Source organism: Phalangium opilio, unplaced genomic scaffold, assembly GCF_054372755.1.
Source record: "Phalangium opilio isolate 3A_F unplaced genomic scaffold, DU_Popi_V2 ptg000329l_1, whole genome shotgun sequence".
NCBI classification, from domain to species: Eukaryota; Metazoa; Arthropoda; class Arachnida; order Opiliones; family Phalangiidae; genus Phalangium; species Phalangium opilio.
The window spans coordinates 5942983-5963957 of NW_028324226.1; the positions used below are offsets into that span (position 1 = coordinate 5942983).

The 20975-nt window shown below is 40.1% G+C and overlaps 2 protein-coding genes across 5 annotated transcripts; both read right to left on the reverse strand.

The window, feature by feature from the left end:
* Positions 1-705: 705 nt before the first annotated feature.
* Positions 706-8101, reverse strand: LOC149610532 (putative small intestine urate exporter). 3 transcript variants are annotated; one of them, XM_089859101.1, is made up of 11 exons: positions 6424-8101; positions 3492-3587; positions 2872-2997; positions 2711-2816; positions 2517-2641; positions 2259-2442; positions 2061-2182; positions 1848-2000; positions 1654-1786; positions 1086-1327; positions 706-1016 (listed from the first exon to the last, which is right to left on the reverse strand). In XM_089859101.1, the coding sequence occupies exons 2-11, from the start codon at positions 3513-3515 to the stop codon at positions 804-806; spliced, it is 1428 nt and encodes a 475-aa protein (XP_089715227.1). In that variant the 5' UTR covers positions 3516-3587; positions 6424-8101; the 3' UTR covers positions 706-803. The 3 variants fall into 3 exon arrangements, with proteins under 3 accessions (XP_089715227.1, XP_089715228.1, XP_089715226.1); XM_089859102.1 differs by lacking the exon at positions 3492-3587; XM_089859100.1 differs by having other exon boundaries at positions 2872-8101.
* A 137-nt stretch (positions 8102-8238) lies between these two features.
* Positions 8239-13722, reverse strand: LOC149610533 (sialin-like). 2 transcript variants are annotated; one of them, XM_089859098.1, is made up of 8 exons: positions 13511-13722; positions 10037-10362; positions 9729-9965; positions 9339-9656; positions 9111-9263; positions 8767-9055; positions 8618-8703; positions 8239-8537 (listed from the first exon to the last, which is right to left on the reverse strand). In XM_089859098.1, the coding sequence occupies exons 2-8, from the start codon at positions 10340-10342 to the stop codon at positions 8310-8312; spliced, it is 1617 nt and encodes a 538-aa protein (XP_089715224.1). In that variant the 5' UTR covers positions 10343-10362; positions 13511-13722; the 3' UTR covers positions 8239-8309. The 2 variants fall into 2 exon arrangements, with proteins under 2 accessions (XP_089715224.1, XP_089715225.1); XM_089859099.1 differs by lacking the exon at positions 13511-13722 and adding an exon at positions 10951-11319.
* Positions 13723-20975: the final 7253 nt, after the last annotated feature.

A 20975-nucleotide genomic window follows, 5' to 3' on the forward strand; every position in this document is an offset into this window, starting at 1 on the left:
TTGTCAGTACGGTCAGGGATAGATGTAATTTTAGAAGCAGGAATGGAGAACGGTTAGTATTTACTTCAGTCCGACTCATAGCCCAGTATAGAGCCCCTCCCTCTAACAAGTAACGAAAAATTTAAATTATCTTATTGGCTCACTTAAACTACGTTTTGATGACGTTGCTGACGGGGACCGTGAAAAATACGTAATTCCTTTTTACATTTGCCGTTATGGCCGCCTCTTCTTTCATACCCCTCCGTCCCGGGGAAGGGGGTCCGGGACTTTGACGCGTGCTCAGATTACTCTGTTCTTTATTCCTACTTCTAAAATTAAATGTATTCCTGGTATAAGTGTATAATTTCGATTCCTATAAGTATGCAGACTAGGAGGGTAAGTTGCCTTTTCTTTATGGACGACCCCACACCGAACCCATTACAAGTAGTACCAGAAGGGGATTTTAGAAAAATGATGACACTCTGTATCATTTTAATACTTTAGTAGTGTATAATGATTCTTTCCAGTCTTACCCTTTTTCATTGCTCTCTGCTCATCAAACTTCATATGGGCATCCCACCGTGGGGTGAATTCTATAATAGTTTGGCTTGGTGTAAAAAAATGCCTACCCACCAGCAACAGTACGTACGTCTTGGACTTCCGGCAATGATTAATTGTAAGGGAACAAAAATAACTTATACCAGGAATTGATAAAGACAATAGTAGTACAAGCATTGAGAATCTTCATTTTTATACAAAAAACTGTTGTCATCGTAATAAAATTTAAACAATCACAGCTAGCCAGCTCATCTGAGACCTTTTCCTCACAACTTATGTTCCTGGCTGTTTGTTAGTTTGTCTTTAGCAATTAGCCTTGACCTTTCCGAATTCTCTAAACTTCGGTCAGTTCGATTGTCATTCTTTACAGCTGCCCATGACTGAATTTCGGCCGATCCCAAACAGAGAAAAACAAATAAACCTAAAAGTGTAACCATGGTACATATGACGAAAACCAGAAACCATCTAGGTCTAGTAACCTAACAAAAAAAAATCCTATTAATTTTGACCTCATGGACACCGAATGGAATTCGCTCTTTGAAACTCACGTCATCGTTAATTATGGTTCCGGTTACCATGGGTGCCAAAAACCCAGTTGTTCCTGTGGCTGTACTTACTAACCCATTTAATACACCAGCAAACTGTGGTGCCATATCGACCAGCACAACGGAGCAGCCACCAGAGTTAAGAGAGAATGTTAACTTTGTTAGGAACATAAGAAGGAACACAAGCGCCAAATCACATCCCAGCAAAGGGATGAGCAGGAAGCAGAATGTTCCGCACAAGAAAGCTTGTGGTGTAAAGATTCGTATTATAAGCCATATTCGGTAAATCCGATTAGTGGGGCCATAGGTTTATAAGATATGTTCTATAAGTATGACACTTCCTATACTTCGTAATACAAGAGACTTACTGAGAGCTATAGTTCGAGAACGACGCGAGAATTGACTACACTCGGTTTTGCAGTCCATCTTCCTATTTAGTCTGAACTAAGACTTTGACAGCGCCTCACCAGGCGTCCCTTTACGATAATCTATGACGTTTCACCTACGTCACTTTATGACAAGCTCTCAGCAACTTATGGAACATATCTTATGAACTTATGGTGGGACATACCGGTTGATGAAAATATCTTTCTAATGGTGGTAATACGCGTGGTAGTTTTCTTCCTAAAGCAGTCTGCCAAGACACCTCCCAGTAAAGAACCCACAATGTTAGCCGGATAAACCATGCCAATTATGAGCCCATTCTGTCAACATTACTGTTTTTGTAAAACGGAAAGGAACCAAGGGTGTTATGTAACCACTCACGTATTCAATAGGGACCTTTAGCACAGTCTTCAAGTATTGTGGCATCGCTGTCGCGAAGGTAGTTACCAACCACATATAACAAAAGTTAAGAATTAGAATGCACCAAAATGGGCACGAGAACAGTATAGATGACCAAGGAACTTTGGCAGGACGCTACAGTTAAAAACATAAACCTTACAATAAACTGTCTTTAGAAAGACTAATCGTAAATACCCTTGAGGTTCCTTGCGATAGTTTAATGTATGCCAATTCCTTGGCGCAAATAAATGAGTGGTCCTCAGGGGAACTATGAGCTAACAAAGCCCATAGTAAAAACCAGACGCATCCGATACCACCTTAGGTTTGGAAAGAGAATGGTGGATTTAGAGTTTGCAAACAAAGCGCTTCCGATGTCAGACACTATGCGTTTACCTGTTATGTAAAAGACTGTAGGCCAACCACCCAAATACTCGGAACTGGAAATAAAACCAGTTAAAACAGCCACAAAACCATTTCCCAAGAAAAATCCGGCGCTAGCAAAACCAATAAAGGTCCCGCGTTCGCTCTTGGGAGCCCAGCGAGCGATCAAAGAAACAGAAGCGGGGACAACGACACCCTTTAATTTTACATCGTCAATTCATTAACTTACTGGAAGTGCCAACGAATAACTCAAATATTTATCAAACCTACCTCGGCAAAACCAAAGAAAAATCTAGCAAGAAATATATAAGTAACACCAGCCCTGGCCGCAATGGGAGTCAAGCAGGAAAAGATCGCCATCACACTAATTCCACCTCCGAAAACCCATTTGCCACCTGTACAAAATAACTTCAGTCACAAATGCGATAACCACACAATCTAAATTTCTTTGAACAAGTACTAACCATACTTTGCGGACACCAAACCACCCAAGAAATGCGTAAAGATTGTCCCGTACGAGTTGGCTCCTAAGAGGATACCTTGAGTATATGGATTCCAGAAAAACTCGCCCTGCAAAGTATTGGTATTTATAATCAACACTAAAGGTTTAATCAAGCATACTTACCGACAAAGATGACTTAGTTGTTGAGTTACTGGGTTGGAAGCGATCTAAGCACTCGTCGGATGTCACGGTATCTTTTGCCCAAACATCTTCGTTGACCATTGCCACTATGGCAACGTTCATGACACCCTGAAGACACGAATACGTCATGCAACCCATCACCAAGAAGAAAGCGAACACGCAACGGCTCGAAAATGCCATGTCTCCAAATCGAGCGATATTCAAGACTATTATGGTTTCTTAAATAAATCTAACAAGTCTCTACTTTGTTATTAATCCGATTTCTTAATCGATTAATTTCTAAATTCCAAGGAGACGCCGTTGTACCCTTATCTCAACCCATGAACCTCGGAAGAAGTATAAATTTTGTCAAGAAATATTTAGTTGTATCGGAACGGGATAATCACTATGGGTATTTTCCATCAAGGTTTAACAATAATTATTTTATAAAACTTTAAAACTTCAGGAAAAGACGAACTTGAAACGTCTGTGTCACCGCGGAAGTATTGTCTAATATTTTATCTAAAGTTGGAGGGTTTTATAAGGATATAGTTCAGGTTTATCAGTTAAAATAAAGCTGAATATAGTCATTGTCGAACGCTCCAAATTTTTAATCCAATTACCTTATCATGTAAGCAAGATATCATTTATCAAAGTCCACAAACGAACACGTTCTGCATGAGTGACAGATGTTAAAAGAAGTCCGATGTCTCAGTATCCTTAAAACAACAGGGAATCCGGAAGTTAATTTAAACGCATACAATAATTTGTAAAGTCCACTTGTCTCAAGGTCGAATTGGGAATGCTATTCCGGTATTACTCGATAATTAAGTGTGATAGAGTACAGTTAATTTTTGACGCTGTTAATTAATCTTCAAGGAGAGAGCAGATAGAGTTAGATAAATTCCAGAGTAATGATGAAAATGGAAACCAAAGATATATATGTTTTCTAATTTGGAAATGAGCGGTGTAGGGGTTATCATTTATAACAGAAGGGGATAATAGAAGAAGGAAGGCACTCTTAATACTATAGTTACGTAACATAATTCATCCCAGGGTCATCCTTTTTGTTTGCTCTCACGCAGCCCAGCTCATCAAACTTCAGCTGGGCATCGCACCGTGGGGTGAATCCTGTAACTGTTTAGTACTAAATCCTCAGCAATCAACTCACAAACCTCGTCTTGACGTGGGACAAAAATCCACTTGGCAAATAGTTAAGCGCTAATGATGAGGGAATTATTTAGTAACCATGCTCCAAATGTTCCGATGTTGGGAAAAAATCACGTTACAATACCCCCGCTTAGTGGTACACTTCTCTCGAAGAGAAGTATTATATACTTCTGGTTATGGCGAAAGTTATATAAAGAGGCATTTTTGTGTATTCCTTTCTAATTTGTTTCTGTAAATTTTTGATGCATAAGGGGGCCGCCATTTTAAAGATGGCCGCGGATATCTCAGTGTCAACATAGTACTTCAGAAGCATTCAGTTTCCTAGGTAAAGCGGTTTGGTCTTGACGTTGATTATCATTCAGTCTTAACTTTTACTCATTTAAATATTGATAAGGATTTCATCGAATGTTGAAAACAATTCATATCGCAGCTCGGTTGCTTCACAGTAAAATTTAAATACGTTTGCGATATTGCAAATATAGCAAATCCCCTATTATCATTTAAGTTAAGTACTGTGATATAAGGAACTTCGAGTCGATCATTGTTTACGGAATAAAACCGTAACGTAATCTCGAACCCACTTGTGATATAAAAAAAAGACAATGGAAATTTTTTGATAAAATATGCTTAAATCCATTATAGTGAATGATTCGGATTTATAAAAAAAAGTTCATCCATAACGTACAATGGAATTTTTTATGAAATGCGTGAATTCATTGAATGAACGGTATGTGTGCATAAATGTATTCAATGGAATAAAAAGGGTTCTTTACATGAATTTCATGAATTTTTGAATGAAAGGTACGATCATAATATGAATGAATCCAATACAGTAAAAGGTATTTTCATAAAATGCTCGAAACCATTGGAATTAGCACATGTTCACTATATATTCACGGACCAAAGAGAGTATAAAGAGGGGGAGTAGAAGGTTTGGCTGGAGTATTCTCGCTTTGAAAGTTTACCCCTAAGCTTCCGGTGTGCGCGCGCATCTTTCTCTGTCCTCTTATTGGTTGAAATACGGTGAACCGGATATTAGGGTGAATATATAACAAATAAATAAGAAATAAAAACGAGAACCCAAAAATGCCTTGCCGAACTTCAACTCCCCCTCATTATACCCTCTCTGGCATGGACCCAATGGAATAAAAGGGTCGGTCAGAAGCAAAAAAGACGTAAAAAAGTGGGTAGTCAACCCTCAGTACCGGGACATACAAGGAGGTTGATACATTGCCGTCTCTGCGCACTCTCAAGATACAAAATGACTACAGCGCAGGTGCCAAAAAGCGAGATGGAAGGCGGAGTTTTGTCCCTCTCAGTTACATCGATAAGGTCATATTGGTTCAGCAATAAAGCGGGTGGAGCAGTTAGAAAAATGTAGCCAACAAAAAATAACCCGCAACTTAAACAAACCTACAATTAAATGGAACCGAGCCATAAACCGCTTGAAACTAGTCTGTATCAACAGAAAAATACTAAAATTACACCATCCACACTAAAATGAGTCATATCAGAAGTGAGATGAGACTAGAAGTTAAGGGCTCTAGCATTGATAGTAGATCCTGGCATTAGTGAACAAATTTGAGGATTTTATGCCGCTTCCCAGGCGCTAAAACTAGAGAGAAAAAAATTGCTCGAGTTCCAAAACATTTCCTACCCCCTCAACCTAAAGCCGCGAAACACGGACGCGGGTGCTTGAATCTAGTTCGGTCGTCTACCACCGCAAGCGTGTCACGTTTTGGAGGGGAAATTCTGAAACCGCCACTAGAGGGCCAACCGTTTGTGTGTTATCAAGAATATTCACTTTCGCCGAGTGAAGAATTTGGTTAGCTCAGTACTTCTGGTCTCATCTCACTTCTGGTCATACATAAACCCGCAGTTTTTAGAAGCTTAGACGACTACCCACAAGGCTATCGAGTCTACGATATCTCTTATCAACAATTTTAGTCTCGACAAAAATAATCATTTTCCTACCGCAACAGCGTAACTAACCAGCTTTTAGCTGACACACTTAGCTCGACATGGGGTCGCATTTCGACAGAGAGAAAGACAGCGGGGGATTAGCGTAGGGACTGGTCATCCATAAATATCGTTTTCATATTACAAGGCCTATTGTAGACGTCATCGTATGGAAAACAATACGTTGGTCAATATCACGCGTGAAACATACCTCCCTAATGGATTTCTAATCCCCCCTGGGGGAACCCATTGTTAGAAAAGGCTCATAGGGAGAGAGAGAGAGAGAGAGAGAGAGAAAAGAAATGCCAAGGTTGTCAAAAATAGCCGAAACTAGAGCCGATGTCCAGGGAAAACCAATTAAGATGAAGTTTCGATGAGTAACGCTTCCGTGAATCAAAAACATTATAACAAAAAGGTTATACCTACGTTTTATACAATACCTCTTTAGAGTCATAACCATAATAGCATAAGCTAATAATCATCTTTAAGTGTCCATCAGAACGTCTCCTGTGCCCCTTCTTTCACGTCAGCGCCTATGAGAAATCGGGAGCCAAAAATACAAGAGAGATTTTTTCCCCTAGTAGAGCCGATCGTGGCTAAGGGAAGTATATATTGCAGTGGCCTAACTTTTTCTCCCGCTATCTCCAACCTGTGTTTTTTACCCGAATCATGCGGTACTTTTCCACCCCTTATGCTAGTAATTTTTTAGGTTGAAAAACAAAAAACCACGCTTGTTTAACCGATCATGTTCTTGTAAAGTATTTTTGGACAAACAATTACGGAACGAAAACCGAGCCGGCGATCGAGGAGAGGTTTTTAATCACCTTTAACCTTTAAACACAAGGCTTTCACGGGGGTATAGTGTATCATATAATTTAATACCAAGTTGGGGAGACAGATTACATGTAGCAGGAAGACAGACTAGTCCTCAACAGATCCCCTAAAGACATACAAACTTAATGGTAGATTATCTGTTTATGGTAAATTATTTCCTGTCGCAACAAGTATTTTAATAATTGTCCCGTCCACATCGGTCAGTTTCATAATAACCCAGTGGAAACAGGAAGACAAGTAGGGAAGGTGAGAAAGTTTGCGGCCCCCATCAAGACAGCCTGGGCCCCCTAGAAGGTACAGGCCCCAAAAAACTAACCGAATTGCCTCCTCTCTGGACAGCCCTGATGAAAAAGGGTTCTCAGTGTCATCTCTAGTAGTTCTTGCTTTTACCATGGAAGAAGAAGGGTGTATGGAAGGGTCATATAGTGGCTGCGTTCAGTAACGCTCAACGGAGGCTCCGTTGAATGCGCATTCGCCACTGAACGATTTTCGGAACTTCCGGTTTGACGTCACGATTGTAAGCGAAGAGGCATCGAAGTCATCGGCTGTAAGAGCCGATTACTTCGTTGAGCAACGCATTTGTGACGTAGCAGCAATGGAGGAAACGTATCTCCCTGAACGATTTCGAGATGTTAATTTGATGGATAATTTAGGAACTATTTATAAAATCGGTGTAGCAGCGACTGAATGCGAATGAATAGTGTCTGTTAATTATTTTATGAAATTTTTTCGATTATATCTATGAAGCTTAAAAAGTTATTGGGGTTTTAAAGCTTAAGCCTTGGCTAAGTTACGGGTCAGAGTTTGCTCTTATTTCGGCTAGCAGCCTCAGGTCCTCGCATATCCATTTCCATGAACTGTAAGCAGACGATACAACGAAAAGTTTGCAAAAAACCGTTCAGTAGCCTAATACGTCACATGACATCACGTTGATCAACGGAGCTCAACGCGTTTGGTCTCCGTTGAGCGTTACTGAACGCACCCACTGTGTTAAAGAGAGCGCGTTGAAAAATCGTAACTTCCCCCTTTTCATCCCCTCCTTCCCGAGTTTATCACCAACGTTGAAAGCTTCTGCGCAGTAGTAGAGGCGGTAGAGAGCGGATCTAAACAGTGTATCCCTCTCTCTGTACGCGCAAGGAGGTGGCTTGCGCGCCAATATTGCGCAGAGCAGTAATCGAGTTACAGCTAGTGCCGAGAGAGAGAGTTTTCCCACGTGACCCTACATTTCGCGTAGCCGTCTGCCTATTCACCTCACCATTCCATTACACCCTTCTTCTTCCATGCTTTTACCATTGCCTGTTTTCATTGCCACTTGTTACATTCCCATCCCAAAAGGCTATAGTGACACCGACGGCGTCACCTTTGGTAAAACGTAAATTACGTAATCAAATTTCAACACCACATAAGTAAATAATCAATACTCCATATATATTTCTTATATAATTAATTAACAAATTTATAAGGGTAAAAATACGGTGTTATGTTCCTAAAGTGGTTGATCCATACTCGCGACGCGAACCCCTCAATACTTTGGATGAGGCAGAAATCAGGGATACTTCAGAGTCCGTTTTACGACGATAACTGTCCGGGTCTTCCATGGCCCATGGTTGAAGCTCAGCAGACCCGAAAAAGACAAACGCCAATAAACCTAAGATAACGATGGCGGAGACGCAGTAAAACACGTAACTCCATCGGTGTAACGTCACCTTTAACGCCAAAAATTGTAAAATTTAGGCTTTACAAGATAAGGGTCTTAGACGCACACTATAGGCTTAATGCGACTTACATTATTGTCAACAATGGCTCCAGTAACTAATGGACTTAGAAAACCTGTCATATCAGCGACAGTGAACAATACCCCGGATAATGTGCCTATAACAAAACCACAGACATTCTTTGTACATTGCAACAAAACGACTGTCTTTCAATGCGTACCAGCATATTGCGGCGCCATATCGACAATGGCCACGTAATCACCCGCGATGCTCAGGGCCAGGAAGCCCTTAGATAAGACAATAAATATGGACGCAGCCAAGGCGTCGCAACCGCACCAAGTGATTGACACCCAACAGACAGCCGCGCCGATGTATGCCATAATGGAGAAGGACTTCCTAATAGAATTGATACCAAAATTGGTCCTTCTCCTCAGTTGGTCCGCCGTAAATCCACCGACAACGGAACTCACAGCCGAAAAGCTGTACATTGCACCGTTGACGTAACCATTCTAGAGAGCGTTGAAAATTACTTTTAACTCACACCAAAAGTGGCGCTATTTTTACCTGTTCAACTGGAATGTCGTATACAGTTTGCATAAACAATGGTACGGCCGTTTGTTCGGTGTAGGAACCCCAAGCATAAGTAAACCGAACCAAGAACAAACTCCAAAATGGTGCCGATTTGACCACGTCAACCCACGGAGCTTTAGCGTCTCTCTTTGAAAGAGTCAAGTGGTTGAGTGTAAACAGTTTCAACGAATTAATAAAGATATCTACGATTGAAAGTGTTACTTTTTTAAGAGCCGAAGACTCTTCTATAGAACTTTTAATGAAAAATTTCTCTTCGGAGCTGATAGTGGGATGGTCATCCGGAGTACTGTAACCCCAGAGAGCCCAGGCCAGTGAAAAACAGCAACCGAAGGCACCGGAAACGTAAAAAACAGTGGGCCATCCTCCCATAAACTCGGAAGAAGAGATAAGACCCGACACAACAACGACCAACGCCGAACCAAATACTGAGCCAAAGTGTAACGTAGCTATGAGACGACTTCGCTCGTTGACGGGGGCCCATTTAGCAATCATGGTGTAAAATACCGGCGTTACCACACCCTAATATTGTGTACGATACATGTTGTCTATTCCGTTGTTTGGGTATGTGGATTAAGTATTTAATAGACATACCGCAGCCAAACCTTGCAGAACGCGGACAAAGAATATTGATTCGACACCATTTCGGGCTGCGGCCGGTATGCCAAAAGCCAGTAGAGACGGAATAAAAACCCCACCGAAGAGCAACCACTTTCCTCCGAATATCTCGGCTAAAAGCCCGCCAATCAAATGCGAGGTAACATATCCGTAAAATATGGCTCCAAGAAGAAGGCCCTGGGTGTACGGAGACCACACCAGTTCGCCGGTCATCTTTAAAGGCAGAGAAAGATTCTCATATACTTATTCTGTTGAACCACGGAGGAGAAACCATTGGTAATTACTTTGGCGTAACGTTCTTCCATAGGTTCATCTAATGGTACCATGGACGTGTCGTTGTCGTTCAGGTCTATGACAAAGTAGTCAGGATCGGGTTTGACTTCCGGTTCCTCCGTGATAGAGCACTCGTCGGAACTAAGCGTTGTGCTTTCCAAGGCCGTCTGATTGACCATTGCTACGATGGTCAAATTGAGGTTCAGTTGCAACGCCGTGTAGGCAATGTTACCCCAACACAACAAGATGATAAGGATATACCGAGACGGGATCAAACTTCGCCTCGTCTCTCGAGGGTTGACATTCGGGGGCGACATTTCCAGATGAAGTTAAAATTCTGTCCAGAAACGATAAAGCCTCGTGAAATATTACAACCAGGTAGGTGACTCGAACCCAAAGAGAAGGAAGCCAATGCGAAAAATGTTGAAAGCAGTTAGACGAAAGCCTGCTAAAACTGCGAACCTCCAAAGAAATTCATTGATAAGTCTATTGTGCGCTGGTGAAAGTAGCAAGCCAGGTGGAAGTAGCAATTTCACTTGTCTATAATACTGGAGCTCAGAGTACACGCATTGCGCAAAATTACACTGGCGTATGGTAAGCAAATGCGAACAAAACTATACTGGCGTATGGTAAGTAAATGCGAACAAAACTATAAGCAGTGACAACAAAACAAGTGTGTAACTGGATTATTCGAAGCATAGTCGTGTAGCATTATATAGAGAATTCACTTTAAGCTGTCAGAACTCCCAATCTCAATCTACAGGCGAACAGAGGGAAAAAGGCTAAAGCCGATTTTGCCAAAACTATCCTACGTACAACTGGCGGAAATATATAGTATAGACAGTAGTAATCCTATTCTAACCAAGGCCCGTTGAATCGACGACCTCAATATACATCTATATTATAATGGACAACAACAACTCACTCGTGGTTCAACGATTTTCAAACGACGATTACGATTAGCACATGTTTATTTTACTAATTCTTACACTATGCACTACATTTGTTTATAAGTTAAAGTATTAACCGATAACCTGATTTTGAAACTATTTTATTCCCATTTGTTTTGGAAACGCGACGTTAGCAACCAAGGATCGCTTCCCTAGTTGAAGTCACTCTACCATTTAAGGCATGTGCGGTAGAATTTTATCGATAAAAACGCTGTATTTCAATGTAAAAGTAAAGAATAGAAATACAAAACCGCCTTGGCTTAAATTATCGGATAGCAAAAAACTACAGAATCACGTGCCTGCGCTCTTCTTAACGACGACCCAAGACCACCACCACTAAAGCGAAGACACTCTTTGAGTCTTCAAGCTCCCTCCCCGGCGCGTAGAAAAGTGGATGGACCGGTTCGGCCCGTATCGAATGATTAATGGAGAGTCTGGTTCATATCACCCGATCTATTTCGTAGGCTTATACGTATATATACATATAGCGTACATATGTATACCCAGAATTTAGAAATTAAGTAGTTGGTGAGAAGAATGTTAATGTGGTGTCTCTATGATGATGCAATAGTTGCTGAAATTAAATACATTGCACGATTGATATGGTAGCTCCCGTTATACTATAGCTCATTTAACTGTTTAATGACACCGAGGGGCTAATCACTCTAAGATCCCTGTGCTACGATTACAGTTTACGCGCTGTCGAGGGTAGTATTTTTAGGATTAGCGCAGTCAAGGTACAGCGTGGACACCGATTAGTATATAATCAGAAGGGGATAATAGAAGAAGGATGACACTCTGTATCCTCATAATACTTTAGTTATGTAACGTCATTCTTCCCAGGCTCACCCTTTTTGATTGCTCTACCGCTCATCAAAACTTCAGGTGGCCATCGCATCGTAAGGTGAATTCTATAATTGTTTGGCACTAAATCCACAGCAATCAACCTACAAACCTCGTCCTGGGGTGGGACAAGAATCCACAAGCGCATGAGTCTTGACAAATAGTAAAGCGCTAATACAGTAATGATGAGGGAACTATATATCGCGTATGTGATTCGGTTTAGTAACCTTGCTCCAAATGTAAAATGATGTTGGGAAGAATGATGTTACAATTACACCCCGCTGTTTATGGTACACTTCTCTCAAAAGTAAGAATCATATACGTCTGGTATAATTGTCTGACCATTCGACGACCACCGACCTTGAAAGATTACCACTGCCAACTTCATACCCTTAAGGTTTCAAAAGGGATCTTTGCATTTTAATTAAACCTAATTAAAACCACTATTACGCATCAGACAACGCTTCTCGGTCTTCTATAGCCTGAATAGTTTAAATTCATCTACTGTTTTTCATTCTCCTATCATTCTGGTAGACCGATTTAATAGCCGTAAGTCCATCAAACCACGACAGAGTAATTACTCGAAACCATTCTTGGCATGTAAATTTGCAAAGTCACAGAAAAGATAGACAGCGCACTTCAAATGAGCATCCTTACATTGCAGAGGGTTCTTTTCCATACCTATTAAGCACGGTATTCTCCTTCAATATAAAAACACGTAGATATTAGCCGATATTATAGGGAAATTTGGGCGTAATTACAATCATTAGAGGACCGAGTTCTGTAGTTTATAATTCTTAAGCAATTACAGGCTTCGCGACTAGAATTGATTAAACTTGACTCGTTAATTTCAAGGCGGAAACCTCGTAGGGTGCTAAAATACGGGTCGAACGATACCGAGTATATTGAATACAGATTGAAACGTACTGTATCACAAAAGTTTCGCGTCTCAGAGACTCGGGAAGCCTTACAACTTTTCTTGCATACTACCAGAAGTCTATTAAGTTGATGAAAAGCATATCACCTTGATTTATGGTCAAATTATAATAATATAACTTTAAGAAGGTTAGTGTTAATTAATTGTAATAAATTTCTGATAATTCTATGTGTAATTAGGCAAGAACATTGCTTATACAAGACCCATGATGATTTGCCAGTAAAATGATAACCATTTCATCAGTTGGCATCAGTAAGCAAAGCTAAATAGAGAGATGTGCAATAACCGTCGCCAGGTGTTTCTGATAACTCGGGCATAAATTAAGGTGGATGTTCTTTGGGGATTTTGAGTCAAAAATGTAATTTCTATCTCCATTTTGCCCTAAGGGACACTGTTTTCGAGTTACTATAATTAGAGCAGTTTAGGGATGACCTCTTAAATTTAGTTAAGAAACTTAAAGGTAAATGCTATTTTAATTAAGGGATCATCCCTAAAACACTCAAGTCATAATTCGAAAACAATAGCCAGGACGGCAAAACATAATAGAACATTTTCGACTCAAAATAGCGAAGAACTACTCAAACATACTCTGGTCCATTTCCTTTAAATATCAGGGCAACAAATTATTCATTAAACGCACCAAACAAAAATGTTATCTTTTAAGATAGGCGATACATCCACGTAAAGCCTTTAGCTCGAAAAGATTAGACTAAATCCCCCAAAAGAAAAAGAACACTAAAAAAAATCAGACTTACCAAGAAGAAGGCGTAATTAATGGACGCAATATTGTTTGGGAAATCCCGGGGAATAGACGAGCCAATCCGATCGCATACGCTACAAACTTTACCGCAGCGAGAGATGAATAAAGAGGAGCAAGAGCAATTGACGGATAAAGAGACGTAGAGAAGGATAAGGATAATAATCCCGAATCAATCACTCGTCTTTCCTCCCATTGATGTCGTCATATAGTTCTTCAAGCCGCTTGCTTCGTATACCATTATGAAATACTATCGACGGGTTCTTGAGATAAAACGGCTTTTCCCTCTGCTAGTCTTAAACACAACAGGGTGGAAGGGACTCTTTGGCAATATCTCTCCAAAATGTCCCACCATATCTTCTTTTTTTATTGATTTTCAAGCCTATAATGTAAATAGAAGAGAAAGAAAACGCGACAAGATCGTTAACCCTCAATGTGTTAAAGGTTAAAAATGACTAAGTAGGCTTAACAAAAAGTGCATAGTTTGAAGTAGGCTTTTCCTGTGTACTAAAGGTCTTTTCCGATAGTACAACTTTTGACTCAACTATATAGATGAGTAAAACTTAAAAAATGTTTTTCTCAACAACTCTATTCGTGATTCAGCATAGTCTAACTTCCATTCACGACCAAAATTGTCTGCCCAACACAAGTTGACTCATTTAATTGAGTCAAAAAGTTCATCTAACTTTTATTCACGACCAAAATACTTTGCTCAACTCAAGTTGACTCATCTAATGGAGTCAAAAAGTTCATCTAACTTCTATTCCCGACCAAAATAGTCTGTTCAACTCAAGTTGACTCATCTAATTGAGTCAAAAAGTTCATAACGCCGAGGATTCGATTTCAAACGTCTATAGCTAGCTATCTGAGAAGGTTGATTGCAATCTGCAATGTACTTAATTCTTGAAGGAGAGAGGAATGGAGTGAAACCCCCATACCTATAGCGTTGCCTATGTACCCCCACCTACGGCACCGTAGTCCTCCCAGCATCCTCAGCGGTTAGGAAGGGTCGTACAGTACGGAATCGTGAAAAGACCTCTGTCTTAAAAACAGAAGCTATTTCTCATACAAATACAATGGCGCTACGCGGCAGCACTTAATAATCGTCTAACCATGGGTAGGGGCAAGAAGTGATATCTAATTTACTAGGGAGAAGGTATAAATTCGCCACATTTCTAAACGTAGTCCGGAGTTAATCCCCGCCTCTAAATTACAACCAGCATCTCATTGGTTCTTGAAAACCCACGTCTTACTGACGACTGAGGAGAGGTGAAATAGGCCGGCCTCCTTTTACGTCCCCCCTTGTATTTTGAAAGGGGGACAGGGACTATGGCGTGCGAATACTTAGGCATCTTAAACCTTCTCCCTAGTAAACCAGATATCGCTTCTTGGTAGGGGCTTGCGCGAGGTACACTGGGAGAGATACCGCGCCGCAGGTCGCCCATCATAATTTCCAATCCATCTCACCTCCCTTCGTGATCTAATCTGATTTTATTTCATACTCCCTTTAGGCTTTATGAACTCTTAAAGGCCGCCAATTTTGAAGTTATTTCAAATTATACGATACAAAACATTATCAAAAGATCATATTAGATAATCTCAAATATGCAGCAAATAATTGAAGAGATAAATTTTTAACTTCAGTTTTTGGCCTTCTAGCTTAACTACGGAATAACAGTCAAGACGTTTTGAATTTTATCGACGGTCGACGTCTACAATTTCTGTAATGGAAAATTTTGTAGTTTTTTTTTTGGCTTCGACTCATTCTAAAAGAAATTTTTTCTTTTCTTTTTAATTCGAAAACGCGTATAAAATATTAAATATTTCAAATGGGAACTAAATGTTTTTCTACAATAAAACAGAATAAGGGCAAAGAGGGTATAAAGAAGGGGAGTAGAAGGCTTCTTTGAAAGTGTCCCTCTAAGCTACCGGTGTGCGCACGCGTATCTTTCTCTGCCCTCTTATTGGTTGAAATGCTTTGAATGGGATATATCAAATGCATAAAAAGACAAGTCGGGAAAACCAAAATATTACCTCTCCGTGTCGAGAAGATTATATAACCTTAAGTATCCAATGAAAACGTCGACCTTTTGCCCTCATCCTTTCCCGCGCTTTGCGCTCCCGCATTTCATCCTTACTCTCAACATTATCTTCCTCCATTTTACATATAAAAATCAAATACTCACAAAAAGAAGTGGCAAAAACCTGCTGGCTCTTTACAACCACTTAATTTGACTTAATATCCAATTTCCAACAACAATAATATACCGGTAGTTTAATTGACAACCTACTAGCATCGAAATTCTCATAAGGAATGGCTCCCGCGGATAAAAAACGGCAATTTTCAACTAGGTGGGCGTTATCTCATAAGATTTGAAAAATATCATTTGTCTTTTTTACCAATGCCTAACCGTTTGGATTTTTTAAAGCAGTCTTAGCACCAAAAAATATTTTTGAATGAGGATAAAAAAGGTCTGTCCTCTCGTAATTTTTTAAGCTTTTATCATGATTACTCTATACAACAGTAACAAGGAGTATAAACCCATTAGTGGAAGCAGTATTTTTTTCCCAAAACAATCTCGCTTATGTTTATGCAATGAATGAAATATATCACAATGCACGGGCCTTGATAGATATAGGAGGCAATGAAGGAAATATATCGCATGCACGGGCCTTGGTAGATATAGGAGGCAATGATAATCTCTCTCTTTGCACGAGAGGTTTATCTTTAATATTTAAATAAATATAATTATTTTTAATTATTTTAATCTTCAATAATTAACATTAATAATAGTTAAATCGTTTAAAATAAAGTTATACTTATTATCTTCTCAAACTTTGCTAATATTGACGTTTAAAGTGAAGGGTACCCCTCTTCCCGCTTTCTTCAAATTTTGGGGTATATATACGATTCGTTTCCATTATAATAGTAAGGAAAAACCGCAAATGCGAAAACCTTTGGTAGCGATCCTACCTTAGGGAGGCTAGACGTTTCTCGTAACCCTAGCTGATCGCCGCGTATATCCTAAAACCAAACGATGATAATGGAGTAGAAGCCAATGATACAGATTGGTGTCTATGTGGAATAGACGGAAGACCAGTGGATGGTGGTGTTAGAAGGCAGTGTAAGTGCAGACGGGTGTCAATGTGGGATTGACAAAGAACAGAAGATGGTGGTGATTAGAAGCCAGTATGTACAGACTGGTGTCCACGTGGAATGGACGAAGACCAGAAGATGGTGGTGATTAGCAGCCAGTAAGAACAGACTAGTGTCCGTGTGGTATGGACAAAGACCAGAAGATTAGTGGCGTGAGAACTCAAGTAGAGAAGCCATTTCCGTGACTGTGAAAGCAGTTCGGAAATGGCGAACACGTTTGCTCCGATACGCAAACTGCGAACGCGGTCACGTGGGTGTAACAACGGACAGACAGACAGACACACACACAGACACACAGACAGACACGGCCGTTACAGAACCTCTCCTGGACTACGTCACACGGAGAGGTAAAAAGCGAGAACTCCCAAAATGCCTTTCTACAGATGCTAGCTTCGACTCCTCATCTTTATACCTCTTTGATACGGGCAAGAAGTGATATCTAGTTTATTAGGGAGAAGGTATAAATTCGCCACATTTCCAGCATAATCTCCAGTCCAAACGTAGGTCTGGAGTTAATCCCCGCCTCTAAATTACAACCAGCATCGCATTGGTTCTTGAAAACTCACGTCAGCGCGACGCGAATGACGAAAATTGCGGATTTTCCGACTGAGGAGAGGCGAAATAGCTCGGCCTCCTTTTTCGTCCCCCCTTGTATTTTGAAAGGGGGTCTGGGACTATGGAGCGAATACTTAGACATCTTATACCTTCTCCCTAGTAAACTAGATATCACTTCTTGATACGGGTAATTAAGGTATCGGAACGTTCAAATAAGGCCAGACTGTATAGTGGCTGACGTTTGGGTATAAAATGCTATTGGATTTGGACAACGTGGAAAAAGCTGTCACGTGATACTTGTTGTCTATAGTAGAATTTTATACTAAAACGTTATCCGCTTCAGTGTGGCCAACACGTTGTAATCTTCGTAAGATACAAGTCTGAATCTTCTTTATTATTGTAGGTAGTAGACACTCATAGTTCCTATTTGAAATAATCACCAGTCTGAGTCAAACTTTCGAAATTCAATGCCAAGCACGTATATTATTAAACTTATAAGACTTTTCATATTTTTATTTCAAAGGGGGTATAAATATAACAGAGTTGGTGAATAGTTGAATTACTCTTTCAGTTTGCTGCACGTGGCTAAACTACATTCAAACGTCACAGCCAGAGGCCAAAATCAACATTAAAACCTAATGTAATGGTCACTATTGCCAAATCAGGGATAGATTTAATTTTAGAAGTAGGAATGGAGAACAGAGTAATCAGGGCGCGCTTCAAAGTCCAGGAACCCCTTCCACGGGACGGATGGGTATGAAAGAAGAGGCGGGTCATAGCGACAGAGGTAAAAAGGAAACGCGTATTTTTCGCCTTCCCCGTCAGCAACGTCATCAAACCGTAGTTTAAATGAGCCAATAAGATAATTTAAACTATTCGTTACGTGTTGGAGGGAGGGGCTCTATACTGGGCTATGAGTCGGACTGAAGTAAATATAAAACGTTCTCCATTCCTACTTCAAAAATTAAATCTATCCCTGGCCAAATATTAAACGTTTTCAAACATAATATCTTAAAATAAAAATATCCAACAATTTCCCACTTCTTTTTATACTCCCTTTATCATAATTAAAAAATAAAACGTAATTTAAAACCATTAATCAACGAAAAATATCGCGCCTATTTTTCCAAAAATGTTTAAATAAATTTACAAAAGTTAATTAAAAAAGATTTCGTATCCTATATCTCTAATCTCTTCGTTATATCGTGCCCTTGAAATTAAATTAACTAGAGCTACATGTACGTGTACATTATATGTCTTTAATAATACAGTTACTCTCAAATTTTGATAATGAAGATAATTATAAAATTCATATTTTATGAAGGAAAGAAGATTTTAAACAAATTAGAAGACTATTGGTAACTTCTATTACCAAATTGATTTTAAGTACTAGCTAAGCTAAGGGGCGTGGTCTCGAAAAATCAATAAAACTTTGCTTAATTGGTTATTAGGGTCTAGATTAGGATGTACTTTACAGCCTTAACCATTAACGGATAGGGGTTCGCGGGCCCAACATTGAGGAGCTCTAACAAAACCACTTGTCAAACCTTCCCCTAGTGTTACTGAACTCAATCATGCAGTTCACAGTCACAAATAGGTAAACAATTGTGACTGTGCTTAAACTTTCAAGACCTTAGGACGTTCAAATTGGGCTGTTCCCTCAAACACTCGTTTAGATAAATCTTGCGAAGGGTAGTTCAGCAGAATGCTAACAGACTATATAGCGCAATTATATAACCGCCTTTTTCTCGTTTAGTAATAAAGCAGTTCAAAATAAAGTCCGTAAAATCTTGGAAAACATTTATTTTAAAAGCCACTTCCCCTTCACTTTATAGGTAGGCAAAAATATTTCTTTCGCCTACCACACATCGGGAGGGCTGAAAGAGGAATATGAAAATGGTAAGCGTAAATAACGGTTAGCTTAGACAGGTGAAATATGAAAAATGGTTCCTCCATCGTACGTTATCTTTCATTTTAAAGTCAAAAAGAAAACACAACTTTTCCCTCTTTTTGGAATAAAATACGCCCTCATCTCCGAAAAAGCGAAGAGCAAGAGAGAGAGAGAGAGAGAAGAACACGAAGAAGATCAACTAGAAGGTATCTTTAACATTCGACGATATGTTGCAGGCTATTTCAACCACGGAAGAAGTAGAGAAAGGCGCGTTAAAGGGGGAAGGTAACTTGAACGGCACAGTCTTGTCTGTATCTCACGCGCAGCTACCTTGGCGCACAGTGTGGAGACAGAAGGAAATTCAAGATGGTAAATATGGGAAAAGATGGTTAGAACAGTGAGCACTTCCTCCGTGGTTGTAAACATATTTCCTTTCCCATTTGTTCTCTCTGTTGCACTCATGGCGCATGTGCGGAATTTTAGGACAGAGCCAGTGCACGATACCGGTTTTGAAAGGGGGGGGGCTGCCGGAGAATAGACTTTTTCGATGTAAAAAAAGGGGGGTAGGTAACCCTTGCCAATCTCTGCGCAATTTCATGATACAAAAAGACTGCAGCGCAGGCGTCAAAAGGCGAGATGGAAGGCAAAGTTTAACCCCCGTCTCTTTTCCTCTTAGTTTCATCGAAATGGTCCATTTGGTTGCTCCGAGTCGCCTCCTATAGGTGATTGCTGATTGCACCTCAGTGGTAGGAACGGGCAATAAACCAATAACGTGCACTGAGCCGTGTAAGTTTTTCAGTACTTTGTTCCAGTTGCAGTTCTATCGTTATCATTACCAAGTGTTTAATTATCATAGAAACCCTCGCGGAGGAGTTGTGGCAGACACACGAGCATAAACGCCACTGTTGCCCTGTTCCAGTGATTAGAGCCTACATTCACTAAGGGATCACTAAAGGTCTCATCATAATTTAACAGGGAAGTCAACATTAAAAGTATTTCAAACGTCTGTTATCCTGTCACGTAAAGCACAATCACGTTCCTCACATCGTAACAGTTACAAATAGGTGTAAAAATTTATTTTGTCTAGTACTAAATCTCATTCACTTCGTTTTCTGGGAAATAACTTCGCATTAATCCACTTTTGCAAACCAATAGCAGTGGAAGCTGTGGAACTAGAAGAGCGGAGCTCTTTTACCTCAACAATAGTCCCATAACAATCTCCATAAGAATGGGTCAAAAGGATATCTGCTACGAGCACGTTTCCTCCATGGATGCAAGGGTAATGGCATGTCTCTCCTGACGTCGTGTTCGTTCCTCGTAGAAAAACACAAAGCTAATATTCGCCCTTCATAGTAAAGGATTTTCCGGAAAAAGAAACCATTGCCTACTGCGATCTCCATCTCCACCCGTTAACCCTATTACACCATAAAGGAAAAACCATTGTAGGCTTTGGAGGCAAAACCAAGCATGCTTTTCAAGCTTGGGTATTAGGACTGAATGCTGCCACCTGTCGATGGAAATATTCTTTTAACTAAGTCACATGTACGTTCTTGCAGTTAATAGGAATCATTGTGTGTGCATCTAGGCAAATTTTGTGGGAAGAGCTAGACTAATCAATATGTATGACGAATTTTACCTCGCGAATAATCTATGTCGCTGCACCTTGCATAGAGTAATGGAAATACTACGTATGCAAACGTCATACCCTTAATTCTATCTCACCTCAGTGTCATCCCCTCTTACAAGAGGGCGCCCATAGGTCGGGATACACCGTCTACACCCTATACCGCCACTAGTCTATACGAACTTGCCTCGCTAACAACCAATGATATCACAGAAAAACGTCAGAATTATGAGAGG